This window comes from Equus quagga, chromosome 13 (genome assembly GCF_021613505.1).
Source record: "Equus quagga isolate Etosha38 chromosome 13, UCLA_HA_Equagga_1.0, whole genome shotgun sequence".
NCBI lineage: Eukaryota > Metazoa > Chordata > Mammalia > Perissodactyla > Equidae > Equus > Equus quagga.
This window is the reverse complement of record NC_060279.1, coordinates 92703224-92719672: the sequence shown is the minus strand read 5'-3', so window position 1 is coordinate 92719672 and position 16449 is coordinate 92703224. Positions and strand designations below refer to the sequence as shown.

Below are 16449 nucleotides of genomic sequence, written 5' to 3'. Positions count from 1 at the left end.
GTCCAGCCGTCCACCCCACAGAGGGACGCCTCCCACGCCACCTCAGACACCCCGAGAAAGCCAGAGTCCAAACCAACCGTGTGTAACTAGGGGGGCGGCTTTACTTGAAGCAGAGGGAAGGACAAGGTCAACCCAAGCGACAGGAACAGCGGCACCGGGGGCAGCAGAGGGCCCTCCCGCTGCTCAGGCCTCCCCGGCCACCTCGGGGTGCTTCTGCCGCAGGTGCTTGTCCAGGGTGGCGCGCAGGCCGAAGGGCACGCAGCAGTGGGGGCACTCGAAGCGGGGCCCGCCGGGGCCCAGGCCGTGCATGCGGCGGTGGCGGTTGAGCTTGCTGCTCTGCGCGCAGGCGTAGGAGCAGAGCTCGCAGGTGTAGGGCCGCTCGCCGGTGTGTGAGCGCCGGTGCACGGTCAGGTTGCTGCTGTTGGTGAAGTGCTTCCCGCAGAACTCGCAGCTGCCGCCCGGCCCGCGGCTCTTGCCCACGGGCTTGGGTGCCTTCTTGGGCGACGCCTTCTGGCTCTTGCTGGGGTCAGTTCTCCGCTCCTCGGTGCTGGCTCCCCAACCGTCGCCCCCAGGACCTGCCTGAGCCCCGCCACCAGGCGCCCCTGGCTCCTGGACCCCTGCCGTCGCGGCGGCCCCAGCGCCCTCCCCGCCGCTGCACGGGAGGGTGCTGGCCGGGGCGGCGGCGTGGGCAGCGGGCTCTGGAGGGGCGGCAGGCTCCTGGCTGCCCTCGTCCGTGCAGGGGCTCTGGGGCTGCAGCTGCCGGTGGGTCTTCTTGTGGCGGTTGAGCTTGCTGCTCTGGGCACAGGCGTAAGGACACTGGTCGCAGGCATAGGGCCGCTCGCCCGTGTGAGAGCGCATGTGCACCTTGAGGTTGCTGAAGGAGCTGAGGGTCTTGGTGCACACGGGGCAGGTGGGGCTCCGCCGGCCGAGGCTGCTCACCCGTGGGCCCTTGGCCTCGGCTTCCGGCCCTGCCACTGCCGACACGGCCGCGGCCACCTCGGCCAGGCCCAGCAGCGGGGCCTCGGGGGACTCGGGTTCCGTCTGGTAGATGGACAGGCCGTGGTCCCACTGGGCGTGGTGCAGCAGTTTCCAGGCGCCCGTGAACTGTCTGCCGCAGCGGAGGCAGTTCAGGGCCTCCAGGTCCTTGCCGTCTGCAGGGAAGAGAAGAAGCAGGTGTCAGCGGCACGGCCAACAGTCAGCCCTCGCAGTGCCCAGCTGCCAGCTGGCCGCCCCGTGGGAAAGGCTCCATTCCAGGGGCCGAGAGCACAGAGCGGGCACACAGGCGAAGCCCTCTGGTGTCAGAGAGGCGGGTGGGAGGACGAGAAGCAGGGAAGGTCTGTGGAGTGGGGGATGAGGCCACGAGGATTCTCTCTGTGTGCTTGCAGATCTTTAAGGAAAAGTTAAAGCCGAGTGAGGGACGGGGGAGCGCTGCTGTATGTCGGGGCCTTGTGGAAGAGGGGACCAAATTCAGTGTGCCAGGCTGGGCCCCGCCTCAGCCCACTCACAGCTCTCCTCGGAGGCAGGAAAGAAGACCTCCATTTTCCAGATGGGAAAACTGAGCCAGGTGCACTTCCCCAAGGTCACACAGCTTGCAAGGGGTGAGGCCGGGGTTTCAATCCAGAAACCCAGGGAGTGGGAAGACACAGGTTTTCACAAAAAGATTGTTGGTTTGATAATAAAAACAGCTCTTGATTACTGAGTGGGTTTCTGTGCCGGGGCCCCAAGCTCAGGGGTTCCACGCATGATCTTTTCCCTATCTTACAGAAGACAGGAGCAAGGTCTAGATAGGGGTAGTAAGCTAGGACCCCACCCTGAGAGCCCTCCAAACTGGAGGTTTTCTCTGGACCCTCTAGGTGCTGTCCGTCAGGGACTTCCTTGATCCACTTGCCTTTATTTCTTCAAGGCGAGACAGGATGGGGGTGGCTTTCCTGCTGCAAAGCCCAGGGTCAAGAGCACAGGTGGGAGGTGGAGAGGGTCAGCCCGGCCTGACTTAGAACTGGCCCTCCTGCTCCCTAGCTGTGTGACCTTGAGCAAGAAATAGCCCTCTCTGAGCCTCAGTTTCCTCATTTGCTAGGCTATGGGGATCCTAGGGGTCCTCTCTCTTTTAGGGTGGTTGTGACCTCGAATGCACAACAGCTGGGAGTTCAGGTCCACGTAAGCCCTCAGGAAACCTTAGCTGAGCCAAGGGGCTGAGCCACCCACAGTTCTCCAAGACTAAGCATCCCCATCTCCGAGTGTTGGGTTCCAGTAATTCCATCACAGCCCCTCCCTCACGGGACCGGCCACCCTCCCTGCTCCAACTCCACAGCTAATTCAATCACAGCTCCTCCTCCCTCCCCCCACGGGACCCTCCCCCAGGCCCAGCCCTCCACATAATTCCATTTCTCAAAAGTCCCAGGAGCACAGGGGCCAGGGGCTAGAAATTCGTCGGTTTGGATGAGCCACACAGCCGACACTAACCGAAAGCTGACCATGAGCCTAGCAGCATGCGAACGGTTTAATTCCCTCCCAAGAGAAACCCAGGTGTCCGGACACCCAGGACCTGCCTCACACCAGGGGCTTCCCGGCATGCAGGCCTGGGAGATTCCATCAGGGAGGGAGGCCCCCTTCCCTGGCTCTGAGCAAACGCACCAGCACCTCAACCAGAAGTGATCGAGAGGTAGGAGAGGGTCGCCAATGCCCCCTTCCAGCTGGCCTCCGCTCCCCCTCCCCCAGGCCGCTGCCCTCCTCCGTTGAGGTCCCCCCTACTGCCACACTGGTCCAGCCACCTGGCCAGTTATTTCTGGCCAAGGGGAAGGAGAAGTGAAACCAGATTGGGGGGGTGTGTGTGTGGCAAATCCCCAGACCAGTCTTCTGGGGCTGGCCACACCCTATGGGCGGCCCTCCTTCCCTGCCCAGCCCCCGCTGCCCCCCCCCCCCACCCTCACCACTACTAGTCCCAGCCCTAGGACAGGGCAGGCCCTGGCCACGCCTAGGCTGCACCCGACGGGGAGCGAGAAAGGGGAAGTGGCTCTCACTGCCCCGCCTGTCCAGCTCAGCCCCTGTGCCCACAGGAAGCCGGGCCCTTTAACTCCAGAGGGGGACCGCATCCCGACCGGACTCACCTGAGCCCTGGCAGGGGCTAGGGTCTCTGAGGAGCTGACAGCCCAGCTTCTTGTGGTCCATGAAAGCGGTGATGGCCTCCAGCGGGAAGGTCTGCCGGCAGCGGCCGCAGGTCAACAGATCTGGGTGTTTGTCGGTCCAGGGCTGGCGGTCTGCAGGGAGGAAGCGGGTGGTGAGCGTGGGGTGGGGCCAGAATGGGGGCTGGGGGTTCCGAGGGAGAGGGGAAACCCGCAGGTCAGAAAAGGGGCTGAAGGCCAGGACCCGGCCTGGGAAATAAGGCAGGCCGGGGGTCGGTGCCCGGAGGAAGGGGTCCCACGCGAGAGGGAAGGGGGAGGTCGGAGGGGCCCGGGGCATGGGCAGGGGGCGCTCACCGGGAGAGTTCGGCATCAGCGGCGTCCACAGCGCCCACGGGTTCCGCGCGCCGAGGGCGTGGAGGGGGCCCCCGGCGGGCCCGGGGCCGAGGGAGTGGCGGGGCTCGCCCTCGAACCGCCCAGGCACGGGCACTTCCTTCGGGGAGAAGGGCCCCAGCCTCGGGGCTTGTAGGGGCCGCGCGTCTGGCTCAGGCTTCACTTCGATGACGAGGTCTGGCATCTCCATCTCGTCGCCTGGGGTGGCGGCGGGCGCGGGGTCCACTCGGCGGGGCGTGCAGCCGGCCTTGCGGCGGGACATGGGTCACGGGCCGGGCGGGCTGGCGGGCTGGCGGGCGGAGGACGCGCGGGCCGTGCGCGCTCAGACCCAGGCGCTCAGGTGAGTGACTGCGGCGACTCGCCGCGAACTCTTACACGTGCCGGGCCGGCCCGTGGCTCCGCCCACCGGGGGCGGGGCCTGACGGGAGAGGACGCGAGGCCCCGTAGGGGCCCCGCCGGCAGCCAAACTCAATCAAGGCTGTGCCCACTGCGTTTGGCTTAGTGACCAAACCTTAACGATGCCGCGGTTACACAAGCACGCGTTGAAGCAGCTGTTCCTGATCCTGCGTTCGGGCTGGTGGAACTGAGGCACAGGGTGCCCACACACACCCCCGAGCGAGAAAATGGTAGGGGCCACGTTTCTAACTGGGCGCCTAAGAGCAATCGGGACTATTCTCTTAAATGCATTCCAATACAAAGTCACTGGGCAAACATTTATTGAGCGCCTACTGTGTGCCGGGTTCTATTCAAACCACTGAGGATACCGCAGGGATGAAAACAGTAATCCCTGGCCTGAGGCAGTTTATTCTTTCAGGGAGACGGATGCTCCACGAGATAACTATGTAAATACAGACTGTCTTCCAGGATAAATGCCACGGAGCAAAATAAAGCTAAGCACGGTTCTAAAGGGACAGGGTTACTGGTGGGGGAGAGGGAGCTCAATTTTCTCCCCATGCCCGGGAAGGGCATGGTGGATTTGCCACCTGCAGGAGCTGAGGAGTCAGCCAGCCAGCGTGTGTATTCAAGAATAAAAAGGTGGGGGAGTACAGGGGTGGGTGACTGAGTTCTGCGAGAAAACAGGGTCAGATCCAAGAGGGTCTTTTGACCACTTTAAGGGGCGGGGAGTTTGCACGGAGGGTTGCCATCCCACACACTCCGCTCCTAGACCTGGAATCGCCCTTAAAACGGAATAGCCAGCTGTCTTAGCTCCCTCCGCTAGGGCCTCCTTGAACTTCCCTCCTCAAAGCATCTCTCGCTGGTCGCCGTTTGAAGTGGCATCGACACCCTGCCCCACCCTCCAACCCTTAACAAGTTTTCTCTCTTCCTGGCACCGACCACATCGTGATAGAGAGCTGCTTGTTGACTGTCCTCTCCTTCCACCCCTCCTCCCCCCAACACACACACACACACACCCCACAAGCCCCCTGAGGTCAGGGCCAGGGTCCAGCCTCCCCCACGTGTCCCCAGCGCAGCCCGGTGTCAGTTTCACATGCTAATCTCCTGCAGTGCTGCCCCAGGCCCCAGGGTCCTCATATTGTTATTCAAGGTCTCTGCCCAATTGTCCTCGTCAGAGCAGGGGACCTCCCTGACCACCGGATCTACAGTGCCCCACCCTGTGGACGGCCTTACAATTTACCCTCCACCACCTCCATCTATCTCCAGCTCCCTCCAGAGCCTCCGTTTCCCCACCTGTTACCTGAGGTGGCATCTTCTTCTCTGTCACCTCCTCTGAGCACCCACTTAAAAAAGCTCCCCCAACCCTGCCACCCGCCATCCCCTTGCCCGTATTTTATCCCTTTTAGATCCCTCATGGAGCCTTGAAGGATCCTGTTGATGTGCTCACTCATGGACACCCCATCCTGCCCCTTCAGCCCCCCTAGAGTGAAGATTCTGAGAGCACAGGAGCCCAGTCCATCTTGTTCCCAGGGAGCGCCCCTATTGGTTCATAGTCCAGTCAACAAATATGTAGGGCGCTCCTGTGATGCGCACTCTTTCCGTGGATATTTGCAGAGGGCCTGTGTGCCAGGCACGAGGCCTTGGGGATCTAGCCGGGAAGCAGAGGCCCACAACGCCCCTCCCTTAGTGAAACTGTGCGGAAGAAGCGAATTCTGTCTGTGCCCAGAGCAGAGGTTCCACAGCATCTCAGGCCCGCCGATCTGCCTTGCAGGGCCTCAGCTTCCTGCTTTGTAGAATGGGGCTGCAGGACCAACCCACCGCCTCTGGTCCATCCCGGCTGCTTCTCTCCAAGGCTTCGTCCTCGTGCGTGGCTGCTGAGAGCACGATCTCGGGGTTTCAGCCAGGGAACGTGGGGCTCGGGGTGGACGTGAGGGGTAGGCGTGTGCACGAGTAGGGGGATGGGGATGCTGAGACCACGCTCTGCCCTTCGCTCAGCCGGGCGGAAGTCCTCCCCTCTCTGAGCCTCAATTTCTCCTTCCGTAAAATGGGCATCCCGGATGCCCCCCACCTCGCACACTGCTGGATCCCATCAAAGCGCCCGGCCCAGCCACCGGCGGGGTGGTGCCCGGGCCCGTGCCGGCTTCCGAGCCTGCGAGCCCGCCCGCGACCACGTGGGGCGGCGGCGGCGCGGGCGGAACCCAGGCTCGGCGGCTCGCGGCCCGGCCGGCCCTCTGCAGCGGTGGCACCGGCGGAAGTGGGGCGTCAGCCGCCGCGGAGCTCGGTGAGTGCGGGGTGGTGGCGGCGGGTGGCCGGCGCGTCCCTGCTCCCCGGCCCCGGCCCGGGACGCCCGCCCGTCTGCAGGGCCGGGAGTGGCGGGAAGAGGCAGGTTCTGGTCCCCGAGCGGCCGCACCGGGGACATCCCGACGCCGCGGGTCGGGGGAAGGGGGGGCGGGTGATGGCGCGGAATCCTCCCCGTCGGGAAAATAATAGCGACGGCGGTAATAACAGTAATCAGGGCATCCATCCTCAGACTCCCGCCTTTCCTGGGGTGGAACCTAATCGGAGCCGGGAGTTGGGAAGAGGGTCCAGCCCTGGGCGGATCGGGGAGTGGACGCCTGGGGGCCGGGAGGACCTGCTTAGTATAAGAAAAGGAGAGTGATGGGCGGCCAGGGGGCATGGAGAGGAGACTGACCGGCCGGCGGGGCGGAGGGGAGGGGAGGGGAGGGGAGGGATCTGTGCTGGGGTCCTGACCCTCTCGGGAGGCCCCATTTAACTAATTTGCATCCAGATGGGAGCCACCCTTGGGCGGGGTGTGGATGGGGTGTGGACGGGTCAGGATCTTGGTTAATTAGGTCTGGGGTCTTCCCCTTAACCTGGCCGCTCAGCTGGTTCCCTCCCCGGGTCACTGAAGGGTCAGCTAAATGTTGGCCCACTTTGCTGATCCGGCCCATTTTCTTGACAGTGAGCACTGAGGCCTCAAGCAGGGCAGTCCCTTCCGCTCCTGCCCCTGCCATTGACCAAAGCGATGGGCTCTTGAGTTAATTAGTTTTTCAAGTAGTGGGGGATGGGTTTGGATGTTTCTCCTGACACCGGCGGGCAGGCAGGAAATCCTTGGCCCGGATTCTGAAAGGGATAAAGGGCTCTGGGGCCAGGTCACCAGGGAGAATGGACGGTGCCTGCCTTTCTTGGGCACACTCTCTGTGACTTTTCTCCAACCAGCTTCCCATCAGGTCGCACCTGGGCTCCCAGACCTGCCAGGGCTCCCCTCTGCTGGCTGGAATAAATCTGCCCTTCCACATAGGGCAGGAGGGATGGCCTTGGCTCTGCTGTCGTACCGCCCTGGGTTCGCTCCCTTTTCCTGCCACTTGTCGGCTTAAACCCGGTACATGATTTGGCATCTCCCCGCTCCAGCTTCCTCTTCTGGAAAATGGAGCTTGCGCTGGGGCCACCAACTCCCTGTTTGTTTTTTTTCCCCTAATCAGGAAAACCAGGCCCTGCACTGACCCACCCTTAATTTTGTTTTATCCATCGACTTAATTCTGTGGCCACTTGCTTAATTCCATCAGTCCTTAATTAAGTAATAACCCCAAAGACTAGGGTGTTTCTCTTAAAACACTTGAAGGTTAACCTATGTTGGGGGAAAGCCCTGGGGGCTGATGACTGATGGCTAAGCTTGGAGTGCAGTGGTCAGAGAAGTTAGAAAATGTGTGTATCCCTTAATCCTGGTCTCTGTGGTCCTCCCCGTCAGGCAAAACCCTGGGAGTCTTTCCTTGGCTCTGCTGTTTCCTTCAGTCCATCCGCAAACTGTGAGGGGTCTCACCCTCGAAACCCTTCAACCCTAGTCTCCCCACCCCTGCTGCCCCCACCCTGTCCCAGGCACCGCCATCTTCCACCAGGACCACCACAGTGGCTTCCTTGCTGGCTCCCTGCTTCTCTGTTTGTCCCCCACAATCCACTCTCTGTGCAGCAGGCAGAGCGATCCTGTGAAAACCAAAGTCGGGTCCTGTCCCTCCTCTGCTCAGAACCTCCCACGGCTCCCATCTGTCCCAGAGTAGAGGTCTAAATTCTCACCACGGCCCTCCAGGCCCTTCTCTCTTTGCCCCCGCCTCCACACTGGCCTCCTTGCTATGCCTCAGACTCACCCTTGCATGGGCTTTGCATCCGCTGTTCCCCCTCACTGGAATGCTCGTCCCCCAATTCGTCATTTCATTTAGGTCTGTGCTCAATGTCACTTATCAGAGAGATCTTCCCGAAGCGCCCTTCCTGGAAAAGACCCCTTGCCCCCTAGGCTGGGCCAGGCATCCCCTCCGGGCTCCTGAGGCCTGCGAGCTCCTTCCTTCCAGCCCTGCCCACTCTGGGTCGGCACTGTGAGCCCATGAGGACAGGGCCCAGCAGTTTCACTCACAGCTGTGTCCCCAGCACCGCCCAGTGTGGGCCAGCAGCGAGCAGGCACACGGATAATGTGGAGGGGTGGATCTTTCTGTTCCTTCAACAAATCTTCCCTGAGTCCCCCTGTTGGTCAGGCCCTAAGTGGGGCTGGGGGTGGAGCTGTGAAGAGATCAGACATGGCCCTTCTCACAAAGCTCTACGTTCTGTGGCAGAACAGACTGGACAGAGATGAACAAGTCAGGACATACTGTCGGGAGGGGATTGTGCTATGAAGAAAAGATAATGCAAGTGAAAGGCTCCTATTTTCCTCCCTGAGTGGAGTGAGGGAGGAAGGTGACGCATGTGTCTAGAAATATATATATGTCTCCCATGTGGAAGAAGGTAACAGGCCATGAGAACAGTAGTGCAAAGGCCCTGGGGCAGGAGTGTGCTTGGCATGTTCAAGGACTTGCAACAGTGAGCAAAGGGTAGAGGGCTAGGAGATGAGGTCATAGAGGTGATAGGTCCTCGTAGCCATTGGGAGGACTTTACCTTTTACTGGGTGAGGTGGGAGCCGTGGGAGGGCTCTGAGCTGAGGAGGGATGTGATCGGACTTAGTTCTCATGGGAGCCCTCCAATAGCTGATGTGGGGTGAAGGTAGAGGCCGGGAGCCCAGTGGAGAGGTGACTGCAATAGTCCAGATGGGAGGTGATGGTGGCTGGACCGAGGAGGGGGCAGAGTGGGGGTGATGGGAAGTCACTGGATCCTGGGTGTGTTTTTGTTTTGTTTTGTTTTTTTCTTTTTTTGTTTTATTTTTATTTTGAGGAAGATTACCCCTGAGTTAACATCTGCTGCCAATCCTCCTCTTTTTGCTGAGGAAGACTGGCCCTGAGCTAACATGTGTGCCCATCTTCCTCTACTTTATATGTGGGACGCCTGTCACAGCATGGCCTGATGAGCAGTGCCATGTCTGCACCCGGGATCCGAACTGGCAAACCCCGGGCCGCTGAAGCGGAATGTGCGCACTTAACCGCTGTGCCAGCAGGCCGGCCCCTGGATATGTTTTTGAAGGTGGAGCTGGCAAGCTTTGCTGATGGTTTGGATGTGGGTAGGAGACAGAGTGAGGAGTCCAGAGCATTGTGGGATGTCCTTTGCCTGTGTATCACCAGCCTCCCCAGAAAGATCCTCTCCACAACCGTAGGAGCCTTTTTTTTTTATTATTAAGATTATGATAGTTTACAACCGTGTGAAACTTCAGTTGTACATTATTGTCAGTCATGTTGTAGGTTGACCACTTCACTCTCTGTGCCCTCCCCACACGCCCCTTTTCCCCTGGTAACCGCTAATCTGTTCTCTTTGTCTACATGTTTAACTTCCACCTATGAGTGGAGTCATACAAAGTTCCTCTTTCTCCATCTGGCTTATTTCACTTAACATAATACCCTCGGGGCTGGCCCCGTGGCTGAGCGGTTAAGTTTGTGCGCTCCGCTGCAGGCGGCCCAGTGTTTCGTTGGTTCGAATCCTGGGCGCGGACTTCGCACTGCTCGTCGAGCCACGCTGAGGCAGCGTCCCACATGCCACAACTAGAAGGATCGACAGCGAAGAATATACAACTATGTACCAGGGGGCTTTGGGGAGAAAAAGGAAAAAATAAAATCTTTAAAACAAAAAACAAAACCAAAACATAATACCCTCAAGGTCCATCCATGTTGTTGTGAATGGGACAATTTTGTCCTTTTTTATGGCTGAGTAGTATTCCATTGTACATATACACCACATCTTCTTTATCCAATCATCCGTTGCTGGGCACTTAGGTTGCTTCCACGTCTTGGCTATTGTCAATAATGCTGCAATGAACATAGGTGTGCACAGGACTTTTGGAATTGCTGATTTCAAATTCTTTGGGTAGATACCCAGTAGTGGGATGGCTGGGTCATAAGGTATTTCTATTTTTAATTTTTTGAGAACTCTCCATATGGTTTTCCATAGTGGCTGCACCAGTTTGCATTCCCACCAACAGTGTATGAGGGTTCCTTTTTCTCCACAACCTCTCCAACATTTGTCACTCTTGGTTTTGGCTATTTTTGCCATTCTGACAGGTGTAAGGTGATATCTTAGTGTAGTTTTGATTTGCATTTCCCTGATGATCAGTGATGATGAGCATCTGTTCATGTGCCTGTTGGCCATCCGTATATCTTCTTTGGAGAAATGTCTGTTCATGTCCCCTGCCCACTTTTTGATCGGGTTGTTTGATTTTTTGTAGTTGAGCTGTGTGAGTTCTCTATATATTATGAAGATTAACCCTTTGTTGGATATATAACTTGTAAATATTTTTTCCCAATTAGTGGGTTTTTTTGTTTCAATCCTGTTTTCGCCTGCCTTGAAGAAGCTCTTTAGTCTGATGTAGTCCCATTTGTTTATTCTTTCTATTGTTTCTCTTCTCTGAGGAGACATGGTGTCTGAAAAGATCCTTTGGATACTGATGCCCTAGGAGCCTGTTTATGCTTCATGTCACAGATGAGGAACCGGAGCCGAGGGGCTGCTCGTGGAGTCGACCTGCCCAGATCCTTCGTAGTGGATCTGGGAGGGCTGGGGCCCACCTGCTCTGCCGGCCCTCGCCCCCATCCTCTCTGCCCGGGGGGAGCTGGGGCCCCGCCACCTGTTCTTGTATGACACGTGAGCTAAGAGAGGGGTTTAGATTTGTAAGTGGTTGGAAAACTTTAAAAAAATGTGTGTGGCGTGTAAAATTATATACAATTCAAACGTCAGTGTCCCAGCAAGTAAGGTTTTATCGGAGTGCGGCCGCGTTCACTGACTCCGTATTGTCTGGCTGCTTTCCTGCCCCGATGGCAGAGTTGGGTCGTTGTGACACAGACCCTGTGGCACGTGAAGCCTAAAACATTTACCATCAGGCCCTTCACAGAAGAAATTCGCTGGCCTCTGCTGATAAGGATTCGATCTGGGCCACCAGTGGTGGCGTCCCATTGGGAGGACCTGGCAGCTCCTAATAGGGGGCTGGGAAAGGTCTGGGCTGGGGACAGAAAGAGGTTTTGGGAGTGGGTTAGGGGCATGGAAGCGTTACAATATACCCCTTCCTTTTTAAAATTAGAATTTAAAAATGCTTTTGGAAAGGTTATACAAACACGTGGTATGGAATTCAGAAGGTGCAGAAGGCGGGCCTCCCAGAGTCTCCGGCCCCGGGCTCTCGATGGGCTGAGTGACCTGTGCGTTGACAGTGTTCTTGGATGTCGTCAAACTGCCCTTCGAGGGGTCGGTGAGGTTGTGAGTATGTTGACGTGTTCAGCAGCCGTCTTTACCTTCCCTCCCCCTGTTTGTCCGCATCAGTGGGTTTCAACCAGAGACAATATTATTTTGTCCCCCAGGGGACACGTGGCAATATATGGAGAGCTTTTTTTTTAAAAAAAAAAAATGGCTTTGTCGAGATATAATGCTTCTCCCGTAGTGTTCACCCACAGGGACATCTTTGCGTGTCATAACTTGGGGTGGGGGTGGGGGGCGCTCCCGGTGTCTGTAGGGGGAGGCCAGGGACACTGCGAAAACCCTCCACCTCTACACAGGACAGCCCCCACACCGCGACAAAGGATGATCCAGCCCCAGATGTCAGTAGTGTCAAGGCCAGAGCCTCCGGTCTGCAGCCTGGGCCCATCTGCCTGCGAGGTCCTTTCTAGCAAGCTGCTCACGGGGAAGCTGCAGGCACAGAAAGGGCGTGATGAGAACAAGGACAGTCTCAGTCCCTTCCACGCTGAGAGTGGCCCCAGTGATGCTGGGTACCTGATACTTGCCAGTCATTTCAGTTAATCCCTTTAGAGAGGAGGGGCCTGAGCCCCGGGGAGGGGCGCAGCTTCCTGAAACTTCCTTCTCTTCTCCTACCCACAAAGCCAGTGTTTCCCGAATGCCGTCAACATCACGGCAGTGGCGCTGACTATGTTCCAGGCCTATGCTAAACACTGTCAATTTGTTAGATCATTTAGTCCCCATGAGAACCCTGTCAGGTGGGTTCTCATATCATCCCCATTTTACAGATAAGGAAACCAAGGCCCAGACCAGTTAAGCAACTTACCGCAGGTCACACAGCAATACTAAAATTAATAACTGTAGCTAACGTTATGGAGAACCTAGTACGGCCCAGGCCTTGTCCTTCATGAGCCTGATGAATCCTGATAACAAGCAGAGGTGGCAGTTGGTGGCATTTCTCCATACAGTGGAAGAGGAAACTGGCTCTCGCTTGAGGTCACGCAGCTCAGCAGGCCTAGGAGCTCAATCTCCACCAGCAGGGAGAGCAGGAACCGTATTTACGGAGCCTGGTCTGTGTGCCACTCAGTGTTCCAGGAGCTGGGGATGCAGCAGTGAGAAAAGCAAGGTCGCTGCCCATGGGGAGCAGCCATCCTGCAGGGCAGAAAGCCCATGAGCAGAACCATAAATATACAGTATCATGTCTGGGAGTGGCGCGTGCTGCAAAGAATGATGAGGCCAGCCGAGGGGGTGGAGGGAGATGAGGGGGAGTTAAGACAGGGCGGTCAGGGGAGGGGGAAAGGAGATAGAGACTGAGGGGACCTCAAATTCAAGGGCCTGAGGTGGGGCCGTGCCAGGCGTGCCTGAGGAACAGCAAGGAGGCCAGTGTGGGCGGGGCGCAGAGAGCAGCGTGCGGGGTCTTGACGGCTGTGCCAAGGACTCTGCCTTTGGGTCTGAGGGAGATGGAAGCCAGAGAGGGCTCTGGGTACAAGAGAGACGTGATCTGACTCAGGTGGGACCAGGTGCTCCGGCTGTGGATGGGGACAGACTGATGGCGGGGTGAAGGTGCAACCAGTGGCCCAGGAAGGAGCGGACTCCATAGTCCAGGCAGGAGGTGATGTGGCTGGACCAAGATGTTGGCAGTGGAGAGTGAGGAGTGTCAGGTCGTGAATGAATAAATATATATATTTCCCGCCCCCCCCCCCCCCCCCGCCCCGAGCCTTTCTCTGTCTTTCACGACTTTGATATTTTTGAAGAACTCAGGCTAATTTTTTTGCAGAATGTCCCTCAATTTGAGTTACCTCATGATTAGCATCAGGTAATCCGTTTTGGGTGGGCATACCACAGAAACAGTGCCCTGTCCTCAGTGCCTCCCATCAGGAGGTATTGGTGTCCGTCTGTCCCTTTCCTGCCCGTGGTGGCTTTGGTGCCTAAGTTAAGGCCGTGTCCGCCAGGTTTCTCCACCATAGTTACTCTTTACTCTTCACAACGAATGTATCTCGCGAGGGGCACTTTAAGACTATGTAGGTCTCCTGGGCCTCATCCAACCTTCAGCCACAAGTTTTAGCATCCTTTGATGGTTTTAGCTGCCATTCTGTAAGGAAGAATTTTCCTTCTCCCCTTATTTATTCACTTATTTATTTATAATTAGTGTGGACTCGTGGATTTCTATTTTATTCCATCTATAACTATCATTAGTTTCATGTTCAACCGTTCTGATTTGGCCAGTGGGAGCCCTTTCAAGCTGGCCCCTGTGTGATTAGGAATTATCTGGAAGCTGGCATTTCTCGATGGATTGGATAGGCAGCGTGTGAGAGAGGAGGCTGGGGTTCGTTCTTTCAGCACATGTTTATTGTCAGGGGAAAAAGCTGTGATGAAAGCAGTCAGAAGTCCCTGGTGAGGGGTGGCGCGGATTTTAGGAGGCGGAATCAGGAGTCGGGTTTCAGGAGGGTTAAGCTGAGATGCGGTAGACCAGCCTCTGCACCCAGTCCTCCCTCCTGCCTCTCCACCCCCCGTGTAATGGCTCCCTGCTCTTCGCCCGACAGCCAGGACTATGCAGACTCCACTGACCATTCCTGTGCCTGTGCTCCGCCTCCCCCGGGGCCCTGATGGCTGGAGCCGAGGCTTTGCCCCTGATGGACGCAGGGCCCCCTTGAAGCCAGAGGTTCCTGGAATCCCAGAGTCTCCCGGAGTTCCAGAATCCCAGGAATCCCAGGAACAGCGGGCCCGAGCCGCCCTTCGGGAACGCTACCTCCGCAGCCTGCTGGCCATGGTGGGTCGCCAGGTGAGCTTCACATTGCATGAGGGCGTGCATGTGACTGCCCACTTCGGAGCCACTGACCTGGACGTGGCCAACTTCTACGTGTCGCAGCTGCAGACTCCGATAGGTGTGCAGGCTGAGGCGCTGCTCCGGTGTAGCGACATCATTGCATACACCTTCAAGCCCTAAAGACATTATTATGTTCTGCCTTGGGCCTAGCCACAATGTCCCGGGCCTCCGAATGATCCTGAGCCCAGAACAACAGGCCCCATAGAGTTCTGAACTCCTTCAGCATTTTGAACCAAGCTCCAAGCAACCGGTTTCTTGGATCCTCCAGGGTCTAGTCAGTAAAATTCTGCAACCCCAGGAGCTCCAGATCGTGTTGAAAGGGAAGCTCTACCTCACAGAACTCTAAACTGGACAGAAACATGGGCCTCATGCCAAACCCTGAGGACTGGGGAGGCGGAGGGGGACTGCGGGAAGGCAAATGGCAGAGTGGTTAATTGTTGATTAAGGAAGTTGCAAAGTTCAGCCACCCTGAAGATGCTCCCCAATACTCCCCTCCTGCCAAAGAACCAATACTCCCAAAAAAATTCGCCTCCTGTTGTTCTTTTAAGTGTACCACTCAGGGACCGAGCCAGATTTAGCGGGTGGAAGGGTGGCTATCCGAGGGCTGGATCGGTGGAGCTGGGCCAAGAAGGGGAGGACACGTCAAGGGGCTGGGAGGAACTCGGATAAAGGCGCCGGGAGCGGATCGCCTTTCGTCCCCGGGACCGGAATGCCGGCTTAGGAGACCTGGACTCGCTTTCTTTCTCGGGTGGGGGGCGGTACACTGCGAGGGGCGTGGCTGGCGCTGGGTGACACTGTCGCGCTCCCCCCACTCCCCGGTGTCTGGGCGGTGTGGCCCGCACACCAGAGACCGAGGGTCAGCCACCCTGCCCGTGCGGGAAGGGTCGGACCCTGCGCCGGGACCACACAGAGACGAGGCTGGGCATTCGGGGTCAGGGTGAAGCTTCACGCTTTCTCCATCTCGCTCCAGTGGATGGATAAGTGTCACTCGCGTCCGTTATCCCGCCACTGGTAGTCTTTCCGCAGATTCGCTTCAAAGTAACGTCTGCCCCTTTATAGTCCCATCTACTTCGGAATGGAAGTGATGCTCCCATTGAGTATAGAGGAGACTGACTTCGTCCGTCTTCAGTGGCGAAAGTGCGGCGGCCGATGTTGAATGGGGCAAGCGGAGAGCCTCAGCTTCACTTCGCCACCTCACGCGAGTGCCGGGCAAAGCTGTCAAGTTGCCTTGGCAACTACGTCACTGGCTCCTCCCCAGGTCCCCTTTTTTTGGTTTTAGCCCCGCCTTTCCCCACCCAAATTGACCGAAGGGTTGGGAAAGGCTGGCGAAAGTGCGGAGGCGAATATTAAGCGATTGAAGTGAGCCCCTAGGGGCGGGGCTCGAGCTCGTGCTGGTTCGCTCCCAGCTGGGCCATCTACCTGCTCCATCGCCCGGTATTTAGGTGGGCAGATTCGTCTCTTGCTTTGGGAAGTTCTTCCTTCTCCCACTTTTTTGTTTTTGATCAAGGCTCTGATACTCATGGGCTCATATTTATTTTAGTTTTTAAATTTAAGTTATATTTATGCAACGCTATCCAAATACAGAGAACTATTGATGAAACTGCAGTCTGCAAATGGAAGGCTAGAGAATAATAGCAAGGGGGCAGAGGCTTCCCCTCCAGGCAGAGGATCCCTCTGTCAGCGTCCATCGCCGTTCATCATAGCTCCTATCGTCTTTCCTTTTAAGTTCTCCATCCCTTTGCCTCTCTCCTTACCAGTTGGGCTAGCCCAGCCAACGCCAACGAGATGTTTTTATTTCTGTCAACTCCACTCCCCTCTCCATTGCCTGAGCTCGTGACGAATGTGTGCGAGCGAGAACATCAGTTATCCAGATGGAGGGGGGAGGCGGGGTGGGGGCGGCTCGGGTTCGCGCCTGCGCGCTGCTCTGGGAGACGGCGTCCACCTCGCCCCGCCCCTCATGCTCTGCAGTTCCGGTCCTGCAGATTCGCTGCCCACGTTCCTTTTTCTCGTGGCTGTTTCTCACTTTTGTCCCCTCCTCCAACAACCTGCGAGCAGCTCTACCTGAAGATGGCTTAAATTGATTTTCTGCTCTTC

The 16449-nt window shown here is 57.5% G+C and overlaps 2 protein-coding genes across 7 annotated transcripts; one reads left to right on the top strand and one right to left on the bottom strand.

Annotated features, from left to right (window-relative positions):
- Positions 1-81: 81 nt before the first annotated feature.
- ZNF296 (zinc finger protein 296) lies at positions 82-5259 on the bottom strand. Its single transcript, XM_046681649.1, has 3 exons — positions 3474-5259; positions 3105-3254; positions 82-1151 (listed from the first exon to the last, which is right to left on the bottom strand). The coding sequence occupies exons 1-3, from the start codon at positions 3769-3771 to the stop codon at positions 184-186; spliced, it is 1416 nt and encodes a 471-aa protein (XP_046537605.1). The 5' UTR covers positions 3772-5259; the 3' UTR covers positions 82-183.
- GEMIN7 (gem nuclear organelle associated protein 7) lies at positions 3091-16351 on the top strand. Of its 6 annotated transcripts, none has more exons than XM_046681650.1 (3): positions 10705-10940; positions 11406-11559; positions 14072-16351. In XM_046681650.1, the coding sequence occupies exons 1-3, from the start codon at positions 10782-10784 to the stop codon at positions 14473-14475; spliced, it is 717 nt and encodes a 238-aa protein (XP_046537606.1). In that variant the 5' UTR covers positions 10705-10781; the 3' UTR covers positions 14476-16351. The 6 variants fall into 6 exon arrangements, with proteins under 6 accessions (XP_046537611.1, XP_046537608.1, XP_046537610.1 ...); XM_046681651.1 differs by having other exon boundaries at positions 10705-10949; XM_046681655.1 differs by lacking the exons at positions 10705-10940; positions 11406-11559 and adding an exon at positions 3091-3214.
- The last annotated feature ends 98 nt before the right edge of the window (positions 16352-16449 follow it).